The 1,489-nt window shown below is 46.4% G+C and overlaps 1 protein-coding gene across 1 annotated transcript in view; it reads left to right on the top strand.

Moving 5' to 3' along the window:
* The window catches only part of LOC103593659 (sericin-1-like), a 16,735-nt gene that overhangs the window by 12,258 nt on the left and 2,988 nt on the right, over positions 1–1,489 (top strand). The window contains exon 2 of the mRNA XM_008576684.1: positions 751–983. Within this exon, the coding sequence (XP_008574906.1) occupies positions 751–983 (233 nt within the window). The remainder of the gene's footprint in view (positions 1–750; positions 984–1,489) is intronic.

Here is a 1,489-nt window from a genome sequence, read left to right as displayed (position 1 = left end):
GAAGCGAGAAAAATTATACAGGACCTGAAAGAGGAAATGTACAAGGAAATCAATGCCCTGAAAAAAAATGTAGCAGAACTTGCTGAACTGAAGAAGTTATTCAGCGAAATAAAAAACACAATGGAGAATTTAACCAGCAGGCTTGTCGAAGTTGAAGAGAGAACCTCTGAACTTGAAGATGGGCTGTTTGAAATAACACAAGCAGACAAAAAAAAGAAAAGAATCAAAGGCATTGAAGAAAATCCGAGAGAGATTTCAGACAACCTTAAGCGTTCAAATATCCGAGTCATGGGTATCCCAGAAGGGGAGGAAAAAGGAGATTGCATTGAAAACATATTCAACAAAATAGTGGCGGAAAACTTCCCAGGTATAGGAAAAATCACATCTTCAAGTCCAGGATGCTCAACGATCTCCAAACATATTCAGCCCAAAAGGGTCTTCTCCAAGACATGTTATAGTCAAATTGGCAAAACTCAAAGACAAAGAGAGAACCTTAAGAGTTGCAAGAGAGAAGCGTCAAATCACCTATAAGGGAGCCCCAATCAGACTAACATCAGACTTTTCATCACAAACCCTAAAAGCCAGAGAAGAATGGGATGATATATTCAAAATAGGAAAAGCTAGAGATTGTCAGCCAAGAATACTCTACCCTGCAATACTGTCGTTCCGAAATGAAGGGCAAATAGTATATTTCACAGACAAACAAAAACTGCGGGAGTTCACCANAACATAAGTTGAATGGAGGAGTAGTGGAGGAACCGGCGGCAGTGGCAGCAGCGGAGAAGCCGGGGGCAGCGGCGGGGGTGGCAGCGGCAGCGGTGGAAGCGGCGCCAGCAGTAATGGCGACAGCAGCGGTGGAACTGGCGGCAGCGGCAGCAGCGGAGGAGCTGGCGGCGGCGGTAGCGGCGTAAGCGGCAGCGGCAGGGGAAGTGGCACCAGTGGTAGCAGCGGCCTGAGCAGCAGCAGCGGGGGAACCAGCAGCGGCAGGAGCGACACCCTGTGGTACCACCCCGTCACCCAGCAGCCCGGCAGATTCCAAGCTGACCAGAGAGGTGGCTCCCCAGAGAGGCCCTAGGCTCGAGGTAACCACACACGCACGGCACTAGTGGCCAACTGAGTAGTCACTGAGGTAGCCATACCAAATTGGCAACCTCAGCAACATCTTAGGCAATAGTGTCAAACCTGTGGACTGTGAAACCCCCTGCCACAATGAATAAACATCAAAGAAAAGACACCAGAAATATGAAAAATCAAGAAAGTACACCACCCAAAGATAATAAATCTCAAGCTCTAGATCCTATAGAACAAGAAGCCCTTGAAATGACTGACAAGGAATTTCGAGTGATAATTCTAAGGAAACTGAATGAGATACAAGAAAACTCAGCTAGACATCATGATGAAGCGAGAAAAATTATACAGGACCTGAAAGAGGAAATGTACAAGGAAATCAATGCCCTGAAAAAAAAAAATGTAGCAGAACTTGCCAAAC

This window comes from Galeopterus variegatus, unplaced genomic scaffold (genome assembly GCF_000696425.1).
Source record: "Galeopterus variegatus unplaced genomic scaffold, G_variegatus-3.0.2 Scaffold1387, whole genome shotgun sequence".
Taxonomy (NCBI): Eukaryota; Metazoa; Chordata; class Mammalia; order Dermoptera; family Cynocephalidae; genus Galeopterus; species Galeopterus variegatus.
The sequence above is the reverse complement of the archived record's forward strand: the minus strand, read 5'-3'. Positions and strand labels throughout refer to the sequence as shown.